This window comes from Myxocyprinus asiaticus, chromosome 24, assembly GCF_019703515.2.
Source record: "Myxocyprinus asiaticus isolate MX2 ecotype Aquarium Trade chromosome 24, UBuf_Myxa_2, whole genome shotgun sequence".
Classification (NCBI taxonomy): domain Eukaryota; kingdom Metazoa; phylum Chordata; class Actinopteri; order Cypriniformes; family Catostomidae; genus Myxocyprinus; species Myxocyprinus asiaticus.
Window position 1 is genome coordinate 38,817,387 of NC_059367.1, and position 22,108 is coordinate 38,839,494.

The 22,108-nt window shown below is 37.4% G+C and overlaps 1 protein-coding gene across 1 annotated transcript; it reads left to right on the forward strand.

Annotated features, from left to right (window-relative positions):
* The first annotated feature begins 10,360 nt into the window (after positions 1–10,360).
* Positions 10,361–16,698, forward strand: LOC127415133 (small serum protein 2-like). Its single transcript, XM_051653706.1, has 4 exons — positions 10,361–10,477; positions 10,913–10,994; positions 12,332–12,452; positions 16,211–16,698. The coding sequence occupies exons 1-4, from the start codon at positions 10,376–10,378 to the stop codon at positions 16,335–16,337; spliced, it is 432 nt and encodes a 143-aa protein (XP_051509666.1). The 5' UTR covers positions 10,361–10,375; the 3' UTR covers positions 16,338–16,698.
* Positions 16,699–22,108: the final 5,410 nt, after the last annotated feature.

Here is a 22,108-nt window from a genome sequence, read left to right on the forward strand (position 1 = left end):
TGTCTAGACAGGTTGTTAAAGTAGAGCTTAGTGTTTACATCCAGGGTGGAAAATAAGTTTTGTGTGGGAGAGAGGTAGAGACAGCAGTGGAAAGGTGTGAGGGTGAAAGAGAACGGAGGTTACAGCGAAAGGAAACCAAAGGCAGAGTCTGTTTTAATATAGATGGGAGAGTCATGTTGAATTGAACAAAGTAGTGATCAGAGACATGTAAAGGAGTAACAAGAATATTTGAGTTGGTACAGTTACGTGTAAAAATGAGGTCCAGCTGGTTGCCCGATCTGTGAGTTGCTGTAGTGCTTAGTCTTCCAAGTCAATCAAGGCCAGAAGAGCATGAAGTTCAGTGGCCTGGGGCTTGTCTTGGTGTATGTTGAAATCTCCAAGAGCCACAAGTGGCCTACCATCTTTAGGGAAGGAGGACAGCAGTACATCCAACTCCTCAAGAAAATTTGCCAGCTGACCTGGAGGGCGATAGATGACAACAACATGGACTTTTGTGGGTTGCATTGTAGGAATAGCATGGATTTAAAAAGAAGTATTGTTACATAGATAGGAGTGTGGTGAAAATTTCCAGTTGTTTTGAATGAGCAAACCTGTTCCCCCACTCCTACTGGTGTGTTGAGGGGTGTGAGAGAAGGAGAAGTTTCTTTATCCTCTGGACGTATCCATGTTTTTGTCAGTGCAAGGATGCTGAGGGTGGACTGTGTGGCGAAGGCTGGAATGAAGTCAGCTTTAGGGGTCTTGTAGAGTCCATGCCTCAGCGGGTCGGAGCTGTTTTGGTGGCATGCAGAGGACCAACAGAATATTAGGCAGGTGGTCATAATGCATCAGTGTTAGTCAAATGGAGATCAGGTTTTTTGGGTCAACTTCTGTTGTTTTAAATTTGCTTTAGAAATAAACTTGGCTTGACTTGTCTATTAACCTCTTTCTAAATCTTATAGGTAGGTAAATTAGCAAGGTTCTTATTAGCAAGGTTTTAGAGAAGGAAAAAATTCACAGGATTCCGAGTGATCTCACAAGAAAATCTGCAATCGGTTAAATTTGTTGTCTGCTAAAATATTTATAGGCCTATGTTTTCAGAATTTTCAAACTGCAGACAGACGAAGCGATGTACTGCACAAGACATGAGCCAGGGCTGTTTCTAGCTATAAGTGGTATAAGCAGCCACTTAGGGTCCCAGAGCCAACAGGAGGTCCCAAAAAGCAAAGTTGTTTTTTTAAATATATTTTTTATATAGTTATTTATTGTTATTTAGTAATTTATTGTCCATTTGTATGGTTATTTAAAGGAGCAATATGTAACATTAACATCAAGAGTTTAAAATGGGTACTGCAGTCCAAATTTTAAATGTTGGAGAGAGTTGTCTCCCCCACCACCTCCTCCCCAGATTCAAAGTTCACACGGGTTGCCAGGTTGAGGACACACAATAGGAATGGGCAAACTGACAATGGCAAGCGACGAGCCTTACACTGTAAATTGATCAGCTAAATCACTACATTTGCAGTGTTTTTATTGTTTAGATTTTTGTCAATGTTAGCTAGATGTATTGCTGGCTTCCATGGCTGCAGCGGGCTGTGTTTGCCCGCTAACTTGTTTCAAATCTGGCAATCCGGGGTAATGAAATACTATTGGGAAATGGGCAGTGGGCGGGATCACACAGGCCAAAACACAAACATAAATTCCGGCCTGGAACAGACATTTCAAAGTAGAATATACTGGCTGTAGCATTGTTTTCGAAGAAGCCAGTATTTCAACTTAGCATGTTTCCTAAATCTCTGATAACTTATTATGATAATTTTATGCTTTAGTACAGTAAATATATTGCATAATGCACCTTTAACGGTAATGTTTTAAATTGTATTTATTGTAAAAATATTTGCGTTTTGTGTAATTAATATATTCCAATTCTAAGTTCATATATTCAGATTTGTTGAAGACTGTATTGTGTTGTAGGAATTCACTTAGGGCCCTTGTATGCTCAGAAATGGACCTGACATGAGGAAACATTATACAAATGAAACATTTGAGTAGATTACATTAATATACTCCAAACCCAAACCCCAAACCTAACACTACTGATACCAAAATTGTGTTCTTTCACTCCTTTTGAAAAGATGTGACATGAAAGGCACAGAGTGTTTACATTAATATACTTATAACTTTAACAGTACTGAGACCAAAACAGTGTTATGGCACTGCCCGCAGTTAAATCCAAATAAAAAACTTTATTTTATTTAAAGGCCAATGGAAGACAAAAATTGACACATACAAAAAGTGAGAAGTGACGGAACATTTTCGCCCCTTCTTCAGTGTCAATGAGCCAAACATCACCAAATCTATGTATAACCCAAATGTCTACTGTAATTCTAATGCATTAAAAACATATATTAGGTAGAAAGTTTCAAACAATAGATGTGATTTTTAAGTCATCAATATTTTTGGTCAGTTTTGTTTTTAGTCAGAATCTGCAGCGATATGTAAAACAAGCCACATAAAAATCATCTCAAATGATGATCAAATGATGAGCAGAGTGTTATAACTGGCCATATATCCAGATGTGCGATCTAGTCAAAAATGTATAGTTTAACTTAGTTAAATTGTGGACATTGGTTGCACACAATAAAAATGAGTTGATATGAAATGAAAATATAGGCTCTACTCAAATACTTGTGTAGCAAAAACCATAAATGAATTGAGTTAACTTTACTTAAATTTGATCTGTTCAGATAACTCTATTGACCTTTGCAGCTTGTTGCTAGCTAGCAACAACAAACATATTAACATATTATAATTATATATTTTTGTTCTGTATAACAATTATGGTGCTGCTGAATGTTTACAGATCCTCAGTCAGTCATCCTAGTGATAATCCCTCAGTATTTGCTTTATGAACCCCCCCAACAATAAAAAACAATAAACACTGATTTCTTAGGAGTGATGAACCCAACCTTGTCCTACCCAGTTGCTCTACTCTTCTCCACAATGGTACTTTCCAAAAAATTAAACATGACAGAAACTCCTCTAAATCTCAACTTGACAACCCAGATAGCAAGGAGACGTTGATTCAACATCTATTTTTAGTTGTAAAGGTCGGGATCAGTCATCGATCAATTTTCAATGCTGAATCAACATTCACTATTTGGTCGGTACATCAGAACGTTGTTAGGTCAAAAATAGAACATATATTCAACATCGAATCTACACCGGGCCAACTGTCAGTAGATGCTTCGCTAGAAAATGGTAAGCATAAATGTACTTTTATTCATCATTTTACACAATGTTTTGTCAGTCTATCATTGAATATCACTTTAGATTTGAACTGTTTTATCCTTCAGTGTTTTAAAAACATTTCCGCTTGGTAATTTTGTAATTAAATGCCCTATTTACATTTACAGAGTTCTACTCGGCCATCATTGAGTCTGTCCTGTGTACATCTATAACTGTCTGGTTTGATTCAGCCACCAAATCAGACAGAAGGAAAACAACATACAGTCAGGACTGCTGAGAGGATTATTGGTGCCCCCCTGCCCACCCTCCAAGACCTGTACGTCTCCAGAGTGAGGAAACGTGCAGATAGAATCACTCTGGACCCCACACACCCTGCCCACTCCTGAACTGTTGCCCTCTGGCCGGTGCTACAGAGCACTGAGCGCCAGGACATCCAGGCACAAGAACAGTTTTTACCCTCAGGCCATTTTCCTCATGAAAAATTAAACTGCCTTCAGGACTCCCCCATAGTGCATTAATGTAAATAAATATCTCATGTACATATATAAATTCACATATTTAATTAAATAACTGTACATACTCCTACACTGCACATACATTACCACTGTACATATGCCATTCTATGTTATATGTCCTATTTTTAATTTTTTTTGTATATCTATTTATATTCTTCCCTTGTTTTTCATTCTGTGTCTCACTGTAATGTTCTGTGTGCACTTGTTTCTCCTATCACCCAAAAAAAATTCACATTCACTAAACCATCACTTTCAGTCAGCAGCAGTATATGCATTCACGAGAGCGCTGCGCACATGTCTCTCTTGTGATGAATTTACGTTGGCATGTTGAGTATACAAACAGATAAATACAGATCTAAACCAAAACCAATGAAGCTTCTGTACAGCGTTACTTCTACAGCGCTGCTCTTCTGGGTGTGTCATACGTGCGTCAGTTATTGCATGAACATGCCAACGCGATTACGTCAGAAGCACTTACTGCTGCTGACCGGAAGCGATACTCTATATTTAAAAAGTATTTTAAATATTGATCTTTTTCATACCAAAAGCGATCGTTTCGCTTTAGAAGACATTAATTTAACAGCTGGAGGTGTATGGATGACGTTTATGCTGACTGTTCTTTTTGGAGCTTCAAAAGTCTGATCACCATCCACTTGCATTATAAGGACCTACTGAGCTGAAATATTTTACTATTTTTCTTCAAATGTGTTCTGCAGAAAAAAGAAAGTCATACACATCTGGGATGGCATGAGGATGAGAAAATGATGAGCGATTTTTGGGTGAACTAACACTTTATTTTTGCTCCCTCACAATAAATTAACCATGGTTTTACTAGTAAAATTTCTAAAAAAAATCTTGTAGTGATGGTTTTCAAATACCATAGTTAAACAAAGGTTTCTGTAGTAAAACAAGGTTTAATTTTCATAACGGTTATTTATTTATTTATATATATATTTTTTCCTGCAGTAACAATAGTTTAACTATGGTAGTAAAACCATATGAACCACAAAATTCTAATTTTATTACAATACTTTTTATTGTCCTGTGTTATTACAATGGTTTCACTGCAAGTGTTATGGTTAAAATATGGTTACTACTAAAACCATGGTAAGTTCTGTGGTTATGGTTTTACTACAAATACAATTGTTCAACTATGGTTACTGTACTAAAGCCACAGTTATAATTATTTTATTTATTTTTTTGCTAGGGAATGCAAAACTATTGCAAAGGCATGCAAAATATTTCAGGGGGGAAAAATCCCCCCTCTCTGTCCTCTTAAGGGGCTCCGTATGTTCCAAACCTGTATGTTATTCTTTTGTGAAACACAAAAGAAGATAATGCAATATTGAATTTCAGTCAACCACTCACTTTTATAGAAAAGAAAGATGCAATGAAAGAAAATAATTACTGAGAATGTCAGTCCCTAATGTTCTGCCTTATATCTCCTTTTGTGTTTCACAGAATAAAAATGTCTAAGGTCCAGAACAACATGGGTGTGTTTGATGACAGCATTTTAATTATATGGATAAACTAACTTTTAAAATATGTAAAATTGGCACTACCTTTAAATTACCCTGTAATTTTTTATTATACATCCATTTGTGAATGCAACAGTGTTTAGGCATTTTTCTATAACTGGCTGTTAAGTAGTAAGATTTATATAATGTAGAAAAAGTTAACCCCAAAGAATTATGCATTTGTAAATGTATATTTTGTATAGTCTAAATAAAACAATGAGTAACTGAATGTGTTGTGTGTTTAATAAAGAGTACATATATAAAGGCTGATTTATTCATTTTTAAGTATTTTGGATTTTAAAAAATGTTTTAGAAAATATATTGATTGTATAACGTCATTTCACCCAACTGAAATCAACATTGTTTCAACATCAGGTAAGCAAACCAATTAGATCAAATATACATTGAAACTGTGTTGATTCTATGACATCGTTTCACCCAACTGAAATCACCATTGTTGCAAAGTCAGGTAAGGAAACCAATTACATTAGTTTTATGTTAGTTTTCAATGGTGTGAACGACGTAGATTCAACGTGACTTCGATGAGCAAAAAGATGCAGAATCAACGACGGAGAACAACGTCATTTCAATGCCGCGAGAGACATCGATTCTACGTTGATTCTATGTTGGTTTGCTATCTGGGAACTCTCCTACTTGTTTAATTTTTTTGTAGAAATGTATTAAAATAACACTTAATTTTAAAATGTACTCTCCCAATCCAGTCCCATGCCAAGCATGTTAGGAACTGGAAATCCCATGCCCAGTTTCCGCAATTCATTGATGCAACAGTAGTATTCACATTGTCCCAACAAAATTGGATTAAGTGAACATAAATCTATTGTACACAATGAAACTAAGTTGAGACCAAATGCTAAAGAATTGTGTTGCATTAGCTCATTTTAAATAAGTTAATTGAGCAAGCCGTAAAAATCACGTTGAGTGATCCGTTAGAAATTTGAATCCATTTGAACATTTCATGTGATCAGAGACTAAAAACGGTACAAGGGACAAAACGATAACCGAAAATGAACAAACGTTTTGAAAAAAGTACTTTTCTCAGTTGTTTCCAAGTCTTTACTGAATTATTGTGAGATATGATGCATTAATACAGATTTGATATTGCTGGGTTTTGACTCAGAAGCAGATCTTTAATTAATATTTTACTTAACTGTTAATAAACTGTATGCTTATGATTTCTATTGTGATAAATCGCTAATTTCTTGAGGCAAGTGGCTTATTTTGAACTTGTTTTCCAGACCAGATTGCTTGCTTCTCTTGTGAGATCTGGCATCGCTGCAATTGGTATTTCACTCATCCCTTAGCGCAGAGTACTGTCATTTTAAAAAGAACATTATTAACCGTTCTTTTATTTTGTTCTAACTGGTTACCATTTGAAAAGGAGGCTGTGGAAGTTTTGAACCGAAATGAAAAAAATACAGTTTTTGTTCAGAATGAACTGAAATGAAAAACATTTCGTTTTTAGTCCCTGTATGTGATCATATCCCTTTTTGACGACAGCGTTGAATATCACTTGGACTTTACACAAAAAAATTATGTTCTCATCTCAAACGTAAATGTATTAAGTTACTGGTTTAGTATTTTTAATAGAGCTGCTTTCCCTTTTTTTTCAGTGCACTTTCTTTTGCTTAAAGTTTGCATCATCCTCCACAATCTAGCAACCAGAAAGATAGGGAATTGTGGCATGCAAATTAAGTTCAGCAATAAAGCACTTTGGGCATGTTTGTTACCTGATTTGAATAATTCCATTAGTGAATTAGGTGCTAAAACAAAAGAGACAGTGCATGCAAAAAAAAAAAAAAAAAAAAAATTTGTGAATTTTCCCCTCAGTGTAGCTCAAGAGGCCCCCATTAGTGCCAACTGAGCTCATGATCTTTATGGTCACGCAGGGGCGTACTGTAGTTTAGAGAGTTTAGTTCCAGATCTGGATTTAATTTGGATCCTTGGTTGCCAAGTAATTGAAGTATGAAGAGAAAACGTCTCCGGTTACACAAGTAACCTCGGATCCCTGAGATGAAAGGAACGAGAAGCTGTAAGCACTATGAGGAGTGTCCTTCTTCACGACCTTGCTGAATCCCTTATACAATCAAACCAATCCTCTGATTGGCAATGGTGTCTGAGCCCCGCCCCTTCAGGCACACAGTTGGTCTATATAAGCGGGCGCTCAGTCACCATCTCTTCAGAATTTTCTGACTGAATGACAAGAGTGAGTCACTCGTATTATGAAACTCTGAAGTAGTAGTGCGGCCAGCTTTCACAATGCCCCGTTCCCTTCATCTCAGGGAACCGAAGTTACATGTGTAACCGGAGACGTTTGATTCGGTCCACTCGACATTGCATTAAGCACTATGTAGAATGGTATTCCATCACACAGCAATACGTGACATTACACTCCCAGAGTTTTAACACTAAATAGATATATTCATAAGGAGTTACAGGCCACAGGCCGATGACTTATAAGTCATATTTAAGTGTATAAGAATATTGGCGGAAGCCCACATGGCGGACACAAGATGGAAATTAATGTAGTCTGAGATATATATGAACCATATAGATATACACAGTATGGTGTATTAACCTTCTCACAACATGGTTGGAAAAGTAGCTTTTATTTATCCAACAGCCTTAACTGACGGGTGCACTCGACATATGTATGTGGTATCCTCACCGGGCATACCATATGCATAAATTGCTCTTCATCCAAATTAAACGGTGGGGAAAAAGGCTTGCAAACAAACCACCAGAGCCCTGAAGTGTGTTGATAAAACCTTAGGCATGTAGACTTTTCTAGGTTTAATGGTGACTTTTGACAGATCTGGACCAAACTCCAGGCATGAGCTGTAAGTCGACAGCGCCTGCATGTCACCCACCCATTTTAATGAGGCCAAAGCCAATAGGAGTGCGGTCTTTAAGGAAAAGCACCCGCAGCTCAACAGATTCCAGTGGCTTGAACGGTGAGTTTGTGAGTGCTTCATTACAAGACTCAAGTCCCAAGTCGGCACCATAGCAGGGCGAGGGGGGTTCAAACACCGGGCACCGGGGGAAACACATACACTATATTGCCAAAAGTATTCGCTCATCTGCCTTTAGACGCATATGAACTTAAGTGACATCCCATTCTTAATCCATAGGGTTTAATATGACGTCGGCCCACCCTTTGCAGCTATAACAGCTTCAAATCTTCTGGGAAGGCTTTCCACAAGGTTTAGGAGTGTGTTTATGGGAATGTTTGACCATTCTTCCAGAAGCGCATTTGTGAGGTCAGACACTGATGTTGGACGAGAAGGCCTGGCTCACAGTCTTCGCTCTAATTCATCCCAAAGGTGCTCTATCGGGTTGAGGTCAGGACTCTGTGCAGGCCAGTCAAGTTCTTCCACACCAAACTCGCTCATCCATGTCTTTATGGACCTTGCTTTGTGCGCTGGTGCGCAGTCATGTTGGAACAGAAAGGGGCCATCCCCAAACTGTTCCCACAAAGTTGGGAGCATGGAATTGTCCAAAATCTCTTGGTATGCTGAAGCATTCAGAGTTCCTTTCACTGGAACTAAGGGGCCAAGCCCAGCTCCTGAAAAACAACCCCACACCATAATCCCTCCTCCACCAAACTTCACAGCTTGCACAATGCAGTCAGACAAGTACCGTTCTCCTGGCAACTGCCAAACCCAGACTCGTCCATCAGATTGCCAGATGGAGAAGCGTGATTCGTCACTCCAGAGAACACGTCTCCACTGCTCTAGAGTCCAGTGGCGGCGTGCTTTACACCACTGCATCCGATGCTTTGCATTGCACTTGGTGATGTATGGCTTGGATGCAGCTGCTCAGCCATGGAAACCCATTCCATGAAGCTCTCTACACACTGTTCTTGAGCTAATCTGAAGGCCACATGAACTTTGGAGGTCTATAGCGATTGACTCTGCAGAAAGTTGGCAACCTCTGCGCACTATGCGCCTCAGCATCCGCTGACCCCGCTCTGCATTTTACGTGGCCTACCACTTCGTGGCTGAGTTGCTGTCATTCCCAATCACTTCCACTTTGTTATAATACCACTGACAGTTGACTGTGGAATATTTAGTAGCGAGGAAATTTCACGACTGGACTTGTTGCACAGGTGGCATCCTATCACAGTACCACGCTGGAATTCACTGAGCTCCTGAGAGCAGCCCATTCTTTCACAAATGTTTGTAGAAGCAGTCTGCATGCCTAGGTGCTTCATTTTATACACCTGTGGCCATGGAAGTGATTGGAACACCTGAATTCAATTATTTGGATGGGTGAGCGAATACTTTTGGCAGTATAGTGTATATATAAATGATAAAGTAACTCCAGCCGGAGCGCTGTGGGAAGCCGGTAGGAGCTGAGGTGCCACGTTGATCAACGACAAGCATCAGAACTGAATAACCCATTCACCGAGAGTGTCTTCAATGGCGATGTGGAGAACTCTTCACCGGAACACACAGGGGAGTGGTAAGTCTCTCGGTGCAGGTGCTGATCACAGGCGACGTGTCGTCCTGTTCATGTCTTGCCGAGAACTTCCGTCCACTGTAAGTGTATCTCAGCAAAAGTAGAGAGGGTTCCAAGATGAAGACGAAGTTCACAGTCTTGAAGGAAGAAAATTCTGAAGAAATGGTGACTGAGCACCAACTGTACTGTAGGCCAACTGTGTGCCTGAAGGACACAATTGCAATCAGAGGGTTGGCGTGATTGTATAAGGGTTTCAGCAAGGTCGTGAAGAAGAACACTCCCCATAGTGCTTACAGCAATTTTGAGTGAACTGAATCAAAAGGGAACCCAAATTCATTGCATCCTCCACAGACCTGTGAGCTCAGAAATGGCTAACACATGTTGTTGAAATGCATGACAAGAAAAGTCAAGGTTGAAAGTTGAAGTTTGTTGTCCTCTGTATTTTGAGTGACAGGAACAATGTTTGAGGTTTTGCAGAATAAAAGGGACAGTGCAGAGTTCAAGTGACAGCCTGAAGATGTCTGTTCACACAGGAAAACAAACAAGTTGATCAATCAGTTATGGTTTTGCAACTGTTTAAAAGGACACGTACACATTGAAATCAGGATATCTGGGTTGAAATCAGTAGCCAATGAGGCCATGTCAGCAGTTACGCCCCTTTTTTTGCTTTTATTTAAAACACCTCATGTAGTATTTGTTGCATTTTCTCAGACCAGCATCTTTACTACACTTTCAAAAATGGTAAGTTTAATAATGTTACCACTTGGTATAGCATTTATACATATAGAGGTGGGTCCAAATCACTATTTATTAACAATTAAATTATCAGCATTACAATAAGAGGAAAAAGTTTTAAAGTTTTAAAGACAGCTATAGCATGGACTATGAGACTAAGTACAAAACCTGGTAATCCATGTTATTTCTGATAATCCATTTAGAATTATTTGAGAATGTGCCAAAGTGGTCAATGTCACAAATATGCTCATGTGATTAGTGATCTAGAAACTTTACGTCACAGTGTTTCTTTGCTTTAAATTGGTAAAAATCCTAAAATTGTGTTTATTTCCAGGATTAAATTAGATTTTAAATTCTAGACTTTTGGACCCCACTATATAACTGTAAATGTATTGTTTTCTATAATACTTTACTGTTTGTTTGTTTTTTGTTTTTTTACAGGGATTTTTGGCTCTGGGTTTGGTCTTTTGTGCCCTTGTTTCTTTAAGCGATTCTTACTGTTTCATTACCGCTCCAGCATTAGGTAAAATTAAAACACATACACACAATACAAAATACTTTTTTGACCTCACACACTGTGAAAGTATGACTGCAAAGACCTTTTCTTTTAAATTCAACATAAACATGAAATCAAAATTGAATCTATACTTTCTTAATACACATTTCTTAATGTCTTTGTGCACATTATTTTGAGCAACAACAAAAGGTTATATTTGTTATCTTTCATCAGAATTAGAGCTGTCAGAATTAACATGTTCACACATGCTATTAATAAAAAAAAAAATTTACACATTAAATTATCTTAATCGCGATAATTGCTGATAGATGATGCTCTTTTTAACTGAATCATGTAATTTAAAGGTGTACTCAGTTGAAGTGGCTTGTATTGGCTTACACTGACACCTAGTGGCCTGGATGCTGCAAAATTGAAGCACAGTAATTTGTAGTTACCAATGCCATTGTAGAAATTCACTTTGCACAGTAAGCCAGGATTAATGAGTTAAAATGTCAAACAGCAGGGCGGTTACTGAGATTAAGAGAGTAGTATTCAGCTGTGATGCTAACATGGCTGCCCCCATAAGACGCCCCTGCTCCATATAGAATAAAACAGCTTTTATAAGATTACTGATATGATTGAAATCTTCATCTCACATGAGTGGTCATAATTTTATACGTATGCTTCAAAATTGCTATTAATTTCTTTAGAAATTAGGTAAAAAATTACTGAGTGAACTTTTAAGAGATGGTGACTTTTTTCCCCCTTATAAAAGCTTCAGTTTAGTCAGCCATTTTTTGTTAGTAGCTCACTGTGTAGCTAACTACAAACTTGACTATACTGTTGGCAAAGGCAAGACACTGTAACTACTGCACACATATTAAAAACTTACTACACATTGAGTTACAATCGATATTGGGTCTGTCAATGACAGACAGTTTTGGCTCATCTTTGCTGAGATTCAGAGAAAATGGAGTATGAAAATGTTATGAGGCACATTTGGCTGGACAATCAAAAATCTTTGAAACCATTTTCTCAGTTTCAGTGTTGGCTTTACTGAGTTTTGCCTTTGTAGGCCAGTGTAGTACTTTAAATAAGAAGTGGCATATAGCTTGGCAAGCTATGATATGAGAAATAATTTTAACATTGAAAATATTATACAGATTAGCTTTAATGGGGAGTAATGATGCCATCCATGATGCAAGAACAGCAAATATTCAGCAATAAAATTAGGTTAAAATTATATATATTATCCAAACATTTATTGAGCTACTCTTTTGTGTTTAAAAACACACATTTACAGTAATACATGTTGTATGTCCACTTATGGGAAGTTAACTCTTTATCTTATTGAATTTAAATAGGGGCGGAACATTGTGTTGATGATGATGATAAGTCATTGCATTCACCGGGAACTACCTGGACAAACAGCAGATGCATCAGATGTACATGCTTTGACAGTAAAGAAATGAGATGCTGTGACAGGTAATACATTTAACATGCTAATTTTGGTATACATTTAGACATTTTGAAAACCATTTGTGGCTGTCGATTACCTCAGAGATGAATTTCAAAGATATTACACTTGGTCATTTAATATGTTTTTACTGATTGGATAGCTATCAGATTGAAAAAAGACCAAAACTGAGTTCGGAATGGCACATCTGTCTATTACAGAACTATTAAGAGTAGTATGGTATGGAATGTATGCCATTCTGAACTCGGCCCAGCCAGCATTATTATCATCACAGAAGTGAACTCTGATATATTTGCATATACATTTACACATTTACATTTAGTCATTTAGCAGACGTTCTTATCCAAAGTGACTTACAAATGAGACACATAGCAAGCAAAGTTTAACAACATCTGCAGTATAGGACAGCTAAGTTCTCACAGTGGCTGGAGTAGTAAAGATGCTAGCACAGAAGACAGAGACAGACAAGATTTTTTTTTTTTTTTTGTACATTAAGTGCAGGTTAAGTGCAGTAGTAAGTGCAATTAGTGTGGGTTGGCTAAGTGCTCGCGGAACAGATGTGTTTTTAGCTGGTTCTTGAATGTTGGGAAGGTAACAGCAGAAGGTAATGCAGGAATAATAGACCAGATTTATATCCGTTTCACGAAGACAGATTTATGTGGCACAAGTGTAAATGGAATATGCATACCCAATTAGATCAATCCAATCAGTCAAGACACATTAAGTTACTATGTCTACATAGCTTACAAAAGGTGTTTACAGTAATGCATTTATAATAGAGCACAACAGTCTGGTTCCAAAAGTAAAAATCCCATTAATTTATCCCATAGACGAATTGATTTTCAACGATAATTAATAAAACTTTAAAGACAGACCTACAGTGAGCTCCGAGGTTGTTCATCAATGGTATACGCTTCTGTTGAAGCCATCCGTCCACGTTATCTCAACTTCATTGTTTAAAAATCATGTTTGATAGCGGAATTCATGGTAAACAACTACATTACCCATGGTACAGCAGAGAAAGATCCACCAATCAGAGAACCGCAGCCAACAAACCCACGAAACATGCCTCGGAGTGACCGCCAACTTCCATGATGCACTGTGAATGACGTAATCGAGTCGGTCTCCCTTCACCCTTAAACTACTTATATATTTGTACATATCGGGATATTTTGCAATAAACTGTAAATATATTGTTTCTATACTTATAAACAACAACCTAAAATCAATAGTTTTATATATTTTAAATTTATTTTTCAATGACCTAATTCGCAATGCTTCATGGGATTGTAGTTTGTGCCCTCAAGAAAGATGGTAAGTACACAGCTTTGTACCTTTGTCTCGTGATTCACCTCGGAGCTGGTTGGTTTGGTTCATAGCTCACGACTCTTTTATAAAGGATTTTATGAAAAGTCTATGGAAGAAATTAATGGGGAAAATACTTCCGGAACACAGACAGCTGAAAAAGTGGGCGGGCACTGTTGTGCTCTATTGAAGGTTAGCATGCAGCAGTGTAAATAAACATTGAAAAAACACGACTACCACACTGTTTTTAAATAATATTACATGTGTTAGTATAAAACTGGTGTGATAAAATCGATAACCAATCATGTCTGCAAAGTTATATCCAATCTTTCAACCCATTTTATGTGCAGCTAAACAAGCAAACCGGTTACTTTCGTTTGAAACATGTACAGTAATGGACGTGATGTGGCTATCTGTATAAAGCAAAGCACACAAGGAACAAACTTCACGCATCACGATGATAACGTATGTGCAACAATCAGAATCCCACCTAAATAGGATGATTTAGACTTTACAGCTCATATAACAAAAATATTTTCAGTGAAAATTTCAAGTGATTAAAAAAAAAAAAAAAAACTTCACATTTTTGCTTTTAAACCCATGGGGTTTGATATGTGTAATTTGTAAGTGCATTACTGTAAATAAGCACACTTGTCAATCAGCAGATATCAGAGTGACAGCATATAGCCTATAAGTTGTGTATACAATGGAATATTCCCTGAAATATATAAATATATATATATATATATATATATATATATATATATATATATATATATACAGGTGCATCTCAATAAATTAGAATGTCGTGGAAAAGTTCATTTATTTCAGTAATTCAACTCAAATTGTGAAACTCGTGTATTAAATAAATTCAATGCACACAGACTGAAGTAGTTTAAGTCTTTGGTTCTTTTAATTGTGATGATTTTGGCTCACATTTAACAAAAACCCACCAATTCACTATCTCAAAAAATTAGAATATTTTGACATGCCAATCAGCTAATCAACTCAAAACACCTGCAAAGATTTCCTGAGCCTTCAAAATGGTCTCTCAGTTTGGTTCACTAGGCTACACAATCATGGGGAAGACTGCTGATCTGACAGTTGTCCAGAAGACAATCACTGACACCCTTCACAAGGAGGGTAAGCCACAAACATTCATTGCCAAAGAAGCTGGCTGTTCACAGAGTGCTGTATCCAAGCATGTTAACAGAAAGTTGAGTGGAAGGAAAAAGTGTGGAAGAAAAAGATGCACAACCAACCGAGAGAACTGCAGCCTTATGATTGTCCAGCAAAATCGATTCAAGAATTTGGGTGAACTTCACAAGGAATGGACTGAGGCTGGGGTCAAGGCATCAAGAGCCATCACACACAGACATGTCAAGGAATTTGGCTACAGTTGTCGTATTCCTCTTGTTAAGCCACTCCTGAACCACAGTCAACGTCAGAGGGCTAAGGAGAAGAAGAACTGGACTGTTGCCCAGTGTTCCAAAGTCCTCTTTTCAGATGAGAGCAAGTTTTGTATTTCATTTGGAAACCAAGGTCCTAGAGTCTGGTGGAAGGGTGGAGAAGCTCATAGCCCAAGTTGCTTGAAGTCCAGTGTTAAGTTTCCACAGTCTGTGATGATTTGGGGTGCAATGTCATCTGCTGGTGTCCATTGTGTTTTTTGAAAACCAAAGTCACTGCACCCATTTACCAAGAAATTTTGGAGCACTTCATGCTTCCTTCTGCTGACCAGCTTTTTAAAGATGCTGATTTCATTTTCCAGCAGGATTTGGCACCTGCCCACACTGCCAAAAGCACCAAAAGTTGGTTAAATGACCAAGGTGTTGGTGTGCTTGACTGGCCAGCAAACTCACCAGACCTGAACCCCATAGAGAATCTATGGGGTATTGTCAAGAGGAAAATGAGAAACAAGAGACCAAAAAATGCAGATGAGCTGAAGGCCACTGTCAAAGAAACCTGGGCTTCCATACCACCTCAGCAGTGCCAAAACTGATCACCTCCATGCCACGCCGAATTGAGGCAGTAATTAAAGCAAAAGGAGCCCCTACCAAGTATTGAGTACATATACAGTAAATGAACATACTTTCCAGAAGGCCAACAATTCACTAAAAATGTTTTTTTATTGGTCTTATGATGTATTCTAATTTTTTGAGATAGTGAATTGGTGGGTTTTTGTTAAATGTGAGCCAAAATCATCACAATTAAAAGATCCAAAGACTTAAACTACTTCAGTCTGTGTGCATTGAATTTATTTAATACACGAGTTTCACAATTTGAGTTGAATTACTGAAATAAATGAACTTTTCCACGACATTCTAATTTATTGAGATGCACCTGTATATATATATATATATATATATATATATATATATATATATATATATACTGTATTTTTATATATGTGTATATTTGTTTTTGTATTTTTTCCTAAAAGAGTCTTTGCTTTTTGTCATAGCATGGGCAGGGCTAATATCGAAACAGAAGGCTGCATTGTGAAGTATGATTTCAGCACCTGCACATTTAAAGTTTTTCATGAAAAAGACAGCACCATCAGGTGTGAATATGGGGTCGTTGGAAAGTAATTTCCATTGATTGAGAATATAAAGATACAATTTCTTCAAATAAGTGATGTGTGTAATCATGCAATGTTTAATATGTCCTGTTAACACAACCCTTCTGGAAAAAAAAAAAAAAAACCTTACCCCAGCCTAAACTGGTTTGCTGGTCTTAGGTGGTCTCACAGCCTGGCCAGGCTGGTGTTTAACTTGTCAGCCAACTGGTCTCCCAACTTGACCTGCTGAAAAATATCCCAAAACCCTCTAAAACCAGCAAAGTTGAACACAGACCAGCCTGACAAGGCTTAGCAAACCAGCTTAGGCCTTGGTTTATGCATTTTTTTTTTTTTTTTTTTTTTTACAACAGGGAACAGAATACAATTACATAGCTAAACATTAAATGTACACTGTCATTATCTAACCAAATTGTTATAAAATAATGTCTGAAATACACATTCAATGTGTTATTAAAGGAATAATTCACCCAAAAATGAAAATACTGTCATTATCTACTCACCCACATGTTGTTACAAACTCATATGACTTTCTTTCTAATGTGGAACACCAAAAAAGGGAGAGAAATCATCTCAATACAATGGTTGTTGAAAGAGAGACTAACTTGAAAGTGTAAAAAGCACCATAAGTGTAAGTAACAGAAAAGTAGTTTAAGTCTTCTGAAGTCTTCTTAGAGAGAAACAACCTGAAATTTTAGTACATTTTCAGTTACATTTTCAGTGAATTACTGACAAGCACCATCACCCAGACACATGTTCTGGTCCAGTTGGAACCAGGAAGTAATCACATTCACATAAACAAATTTGAGTGCCATTTGGAGGTTGCATTTTCCCTCTTAGATCACATTTTTACTCCACTGATGGTTAGGTTTAGGGTTGGGGTTTGGGTTAGGGGGTAGAGTTAATAAAATACTCAATCCTGTTGACTGATTCACATAAAACTAAAATTACAACTTGCTTTTGGTGCTACTCTGTAGACATTTCTTCTGGAAACTGGAGCGAACATGTTCCCACGTCTTCAACAAGACTTCCAGCTTTGGCCACTTGGGGCAGAACATTTGACATACTGTTGCCAAATTCACAATTCGATCAGTCTGAAAGCTGTCACTTTATTTTTTACTGTAAGTTCTGGCAATCACAGCTGCCTATTTTGTATTATTGAAAATATACAGTATTTTATATGATTTTATTATTGGCAAGGAAAAACTAACATGTTATATTGATGTGGAAGAAACTTTGAGGGGAACCAAGACTCAGCTGGGGAAGCCCAATGATTTTTCATCATTTTATAATTTGTAAGAACAAAAGGATTAATCTAAATTGTCTAAATTCTTATAAATGAAACACAAATGAAGGTAATTAAATCTATTCTGTCCTGACTATGCATCACCCCAGATGTTAAATTTAAACCTATATTCTAACCATTTACTTAAAATTGTAACATTTGTTAATTCATCAGCAGTTTATTTAAAGGTGCACTCTTACACTGACACCTAGTGGCTTGGATGCAGCATCATTTAAAATCAATAGTTTTCCGTTTCTGATGCCATTTTAGAAATTTAGTATTCACAGTCAGCCATGATTACTTTAATCAATGAGTGGACGTGTCAAATAACAGGAAGGTTACTGAGATTAAGTGAGTAGTATTCTGCTGGTCATGTGATTCTAACATGGCAGCCCCCATGTGCAGACCCTCTCCATGTAGAATAAAACAGCTTTTATTAGGTTACTGATATGACTGGAGTATTCATTTTGATGTTAGTGATTTCCTACATATATTGCAAAATTACAATTCATGTCTTTAGGAGTTAAACTTTTTTAATGAGGAAAAATTACTTTGTGCACCTAATGCTTGGGTAATAATAATTATGGTTATTGTTAAAATATTTAGCAATTGCATTTTAAAATACAATTAGATGATACAGAGTAGTTGTGGTGAAAGTTACATGTTACATTTATGTATTGTGCTAAGTCAATTGCAAAAAAAAAAAAAAAAAAAAAAAAAACAGCTGTAAAAACAGGCTTTGAGTTTGAAAATGAATGTATTTGAAATAGTAAATATGAGGTGGTGACTGCATTGTTCCATTTGAAAAACTGACCCCTGAAATATCATCAAGCTGAAATTTGCAGAAACAAAAAGTCCCAATGTTCAAGCATGCTGAAAGCGACTTTTAATAAAAAAAAATAAAAAAATTGTAAAAATTTTTTTTTATTGATTCCATCTACAAGACAAATATACACAACATAAAATACGGAATCAGTTAAATAAATTAAACCCCTCCCCTCGAACAATTTGAAAAGCACTGAAGTGGCCGATTAAAAGCCTTACCTGAGCCTGGAAAAACCCGCTTCCCTGTGTTCTCCTTCCCTTCTGCTGTGAAGTTTTTTACACTGGACCGAATCCTCAGACCACATTTGGCACCAGTGTAACAAACTGCACAGCAGAAGGGAAGGAGAACACAGGGAAGCGGGTTTTTCCAGGCTCAGGTAAGGCTTTTAATCTTGCCAGATTAATCTGTGCCAGACTCTCTCTCTCTCTACTGGTGGCGTGGCTGCTTATATGCGCTCCTCGCATTTAATGAAAGCATGCGCTTGAGCTAGCATGATATCCAAAAATGTGTGCAAAATCTGATGATCAATGTTATCCCAGAAAAATTTAAGAATGTTCCAAAATCTTATGGCATCTTAAGCAAAAATTTAAATCTGACCTTTTATACAAAGAAGTTAACATGTTCAATGTCACAAATTTGCTTATTTGATCAGTGACCTATGAAAAGTGCAGAATCATAATTATTTCTTATTCCTTTTACATCATAAAAATACTTTTCATTTTTCAAAAAAAAAAACAACAACAACAAAAAAAAAAAACACTGTTTGTTTCCAGGTTTAAATTAGATTTTGAATCCCAATTTTTCAATGTGGACTTTTGAACCCCACCGTATGCTTGTACACATTATTTGTTTGTTTATTAGTAGGAGTGTGTGTTTGCTTCAGTATATGGCAAATTAAACAAACGTTGGTAAGATACATAAAATGAGCCTATATTTTGAGTTGTGCAGGTATACTCTTTTTTTCGAAATATTTTTTTTTCCCATAACTTGCACCTCTGAATCTAAGGTGTGTGTTTACTTAACTGTCACTTCCAAAGTAAAACTTTTTTTTTTTTTTTTTTTTTTTGAGTAAACAGCACCCTACTAAGGCATCATATCCACAAGTGAATCAAGACCATAGCCTGCACCTGACTCAAGTGAGTTCTTTTGAGTATATCCAAAGACAAAGGCAATATATAATCACTGAGGAATCTCTATTTTTTAGAAGTATTAAAATCAAGGAATTCTTTAGTGCACAATCTGACCACTCTGATTCCCAAATATCAGTAAACAGTGAGAATGATGTAAGACCCTTTAGAATTAAGAGTTCCAAATGGAAATACATCTGTTGAAACTTACTGTAGACTTGATGAACATGATGTTGAGATCCTGTTAAAGGATAAAAATAAAGGTATGAGATATAACAATCTGACATTTCATTGGTTCAATAAAATGAGGAAGTGAGAAACAGCAATTCAAACTCAGGTATGTCACTTTTATTTTATAAATTAAACACGTCCACCTCAAGTGTGGCGGTAAAGCTTTCAAAACAGCCAACAGCGGCCCACACACACACGCCCACACACACGCCCGCCCACACACACACACACAGCTTGTCAGCTGGGTTCTCTCTCTCTCTCTTTGGGGTTCTAGGCAGCCTTTTATCTCCCCGCCGCTCACTGTGAACATAGAAATCACAATTAGCAGCAATTCATCTCAGGTGAAAACCCTTACCGCTTCCTCTCTCCCCAGACGAACGCTCGGCCATGCCCTCGCCTCCACATTCACATTTTCAAAAATGTCAAACTTTAACTTGGCTGAGAAGCACGAGACAGAGAAGAAACATGGCGTTCAGGAGAAGGAACCAATGGATGAGAAAATAAGGAATCAGTCAACCAGAATCCAATATCTCATCACTCATATGCTCGCACATACTCAGAAGATGAAAATATAATGGATGTTTCAACTTTGGGTCCTTCTGTCCCCAAAAAGGTAAAACAGAACCGTCATTTACAGTAGTTCAGGACAATATTGTGAGGTTTTTGACAGAAAATATCAACACGAGAGTAGATGGACTTGAAGAAATGATAAGACAAAACACATTGACAATTGAAGTATTTTTATTCAAAGAAGTTAATGGCATCAAGACTGAAATAAAATCTGAGCAAAGAATAATCAGTGAACAAGAGAAGAGAATTACCGAGCTTGAGGCCAAAGTGAACAACGCTGAAAGATATCAGAGAAGATGGATCCTAAGACTCTATATGGATTACCTAAACAAGACAGTGAGGACATTAATAAGTGATTGACATCTGTTCAGCTGTTCTCCCCGAGATAAGAGACACTCTGCACAGTGCTGTGGACATTGTTCACAGACTTGGAAAAAGAGATGGCACCAAGCCAAGTCCAAAAATTATGAGATTTACCGCAAGATCCATAAAGGAGCTGCTGTGGAAGAGAGTGAAGAAGAATGAATTTCTGCTCTCAAGGAAGCTACCCCTGCTGTAAAGACCAGCTTAACCAGCATGCAATTCCCATGATGGTCTAGGCTGGTTATGCTGGTTAGTGCTGGTTTGGTCCTGGTATAGCTGGTGGACCAGTATAGCCATGCTTTTCAGCAGCTAAATTTTGCTAGTGAAGCTTGTTGACCAGCATGGTCTTTCTGATTATGTTGTTTAAGCTAGTTTAAAAGCCTCGTGGGGACACCAGCACACCAGCATTTCATGCTGGGGAACCAGCACCCAAAACACAATATTAGCTGGTGACCAGCAGTGCTGGTCTTTTCAGCAGGGACAGTTTGCAGAGGACCTTGCAGCGAAGGGTAAATACGCCCGGATGCAGCTGTGGCCGCAGATGGAGGCAGCATGCAAAGAAGGGAAGAAGGCGTTTTTTTGTTGGAGCTTGTGCGTTCATCAACAGAAAAGAGATAAGAAGAAAATCTTGAACTAAGACATCATACATGTAAGGGCTTCATTTCTGTTCAACTCCTGGTTTTGGTGAGTTACTAGGTATTTTTGTTGAGACGTTATAGTTTGGACGTGTTGAGGATGAAACGAGGACAGATGGTTGGAATATCTGAATATGGAAGTGTGAGAATGTCCAACAACCATTTATGGCTTTTTGGACATGAAATTGTTGAATGAAAATTCAGTTGCATTCAATATATTCAAAGGTGGGAATTCGTTTTGTTAGCAACACTCTTTGTTATCAATATGTTCAGTACATGTTAGGGGTATCTGTAATCTTTTGAAAAGAAAAGCAATTTTTTTGTTTTTGTTTTGTAAGAGGTTTAAAGCAGTTTTCTATTTTCTTCAAGAAACACAAGCAGATTTCAATTTCTTAAAAAAAAAAAAAAAAGCTTACCGAGGACGCTTGAGCGAGGAAACACCGGGGGTGCTTCTCATTTCCTAAATTTTGCTTCCTCGTTTCCTTGCCCCTCTGTCCTCGAGCCCGTGACCCGGAAACCGATCAAAGTCCACTATCATGAAGGACGTATCAATTCGCTAAATGTACCACGAGGAGGCGAGGACCGAGGATGCTTGAGCGAGGAAACACAGGAGCTTCCTTTGCGGAAGACTTTTTTGTTGAAGCACATGAAGCATGTATTAATTCTCCTCCCCTTCACATCTGACACAACAGTTTTAATTCATGATTCACCTTTGCAGTTAAAATAAACCAGAATGACACATACATC